Source organism: Austrofundulus limnaeus, unplaced genomic scaffold (assembly GCF_001266775.1).
Source record: "Austrofundulus limnaeus strain Quisiro unplaced genomic scaffold, Austrofundulus_limnaeus-1.0 Scaffold425, whole genome shotgun sequence".
Taxonomy (NCBI): Eukaryota; Metazoa; Chordata; class Actinopteri; order Cyprinodontiformes; family Rivulidae; genus Austrofundulus; species Austrofundulus limnaeus.
The window spans coordinates 24,126-25,656 of record NW_013952827.1 but is presented as its reverse complement, the minus strand read 5'-3'; the positions used below and the strand labels follow the sequence as shown (position 1 = coordinate 25,656).

The 1,531-nt window shown below is 41.3% G+C and overlaps 1 protein-coding gene across 1 annotated transcript in view; it reads left to right on the top strand.

Annotated features, from left to right (window-relative positions):
- Positions 1-1,531, top strand: part of pvrl2l (PVR cell adhesion molecule related 2 like) — a gene marked incomplete at its 3' end in the record, with an annotated part of 31,418 nt that overhangs the window by 21,121 nt on the left and 8,766 nt on the right. Inside the window, 1 exon segment of the mRNA XM_014024510.1 lies at positions 1,134-1,246. Within this exon segment, the coding sequence (XP_013879964.1) occupies positions 1,134-1,246 (113 nt within the window).

Below are 1,531 nucleotides of genomic sequence, written 5' to 3'. Positions count from 1 at the left end.
GGTTTCTCAAGATCCTGCAAAGGTTTCTCAAGATCCTGCAAAGGTTTCTTGTGATCCTGCAAAGGTTTCTCAAGATCCTGCAAAGGTTTCTCAAGATCCTGCAAAGGTTTCTTGTGATCCTGCAAAGGTTTCTTGTGATCCTGCAAAGGTTTCTCAGGAGAATCCTTCTTGGATCCTGTAAAAACGTTGCAGGATCTTGCTAAAGTGAGTCAGGATCATTTTATTTTTTCCCTTGTCCTGTTACAGGCTCTGTAGTTTGTTCTTTTGTCAGTTTGAGCTTCTTTTTCTTCATCTGAAGCTTTACGAGTTCATTAATCTTGAAACACAAACAGCTCGTGTGAGTTGGGTTTTATGCTTGTACTTTCTAAAGCTCGCTCTAATTTTAAACCAGAAGCAATTAATTCAGCTGCTTTTAGATGMTTATTAATCCACTTTTTGTGCAACAATTCATGAATAAATCTTAGTCTTAATGTTGAAACAGCTGGAGAGGAGCTTGCTGTAGTGCAGGGTTTGTTGAAAGCTCAGGGTTTCAGTGGAGTTGATGCAAAGGGGRAAAAAAGCTGTTATTTTTGTGAAAGAAGTGAAAAATCACAGCAGCACGGCGACACTTTCTTTGACCTGAAACCTGAAAAAGAAAATGTATGTTTTAAAGAAAACGTTGCAGCTTCTGGCCGACTTCATGACAGACAGAGATGGATTTTAGGAAAAGCTGCTGCGCTTGTTGAAAAGAAATTGTGTTCTGCAGTGGGGGTGGGGGGTCAGCAGGTTCTGCACAGACTCTTTGACTCAAAACTTTCATGAGTTTAATTCTGACTGCTGAGGGCAGTGCTTCATGTTCGTTCTCCTGGATGACCCCCTGTGTTGGCTCGGCCCCCCAGCATCAGATCTGTTTCTTAAAAGCAGAATCTGCCTGAGGCTCRTTATCAGACTCTTATTCTGCTTCTGTAATGAATGTTTTGTTTCACAAATACTTTCAGGATGCAACACAAAGGCTGAATCCAAATAATTAGGACAAAACCATCAGCTGCAGCCAATTTGTTTGGATTTTTAACAAGTTTTCCTKCAAGTCTTCTTTTTGTTTTGCCTTAAAGCCGCTCAGAAGACTGATCGATGCCTCTTTGTTTTAATTCCAGGTGTGGGGGCTCAGAAAGTGCGGGTGGAGGAGGAGCTGGAGGCGTACCCCACGGAGTCCATCGATCTGCGCTGCATGTTCATCGATGGAGGAAGTTCCACTAAACTCACGCAGGTCGGCAGATTCAAGTCAGGTCCAAGTGTKGGAGTTACAGTTCTGTGTGAACGATCTCAGTCTCACAGACGTCGWCAGTAAATGTGTTTTCTTTGGGAGGGGTTTTAGCTGAGGGGCAAATAAATCTGAGCAGTGCTGATTGGATCACATTAAATTATTGGTTATTTTATTCCAYGTTTAATGAATTCATGTTTTACAAATCAGACAGATTTTCTGTCTTTCATATTCAAAGTCAGTTTGATTGTTTTCGAACAAAAAAGCAAAAGTAATGACAAACTGAGGTTT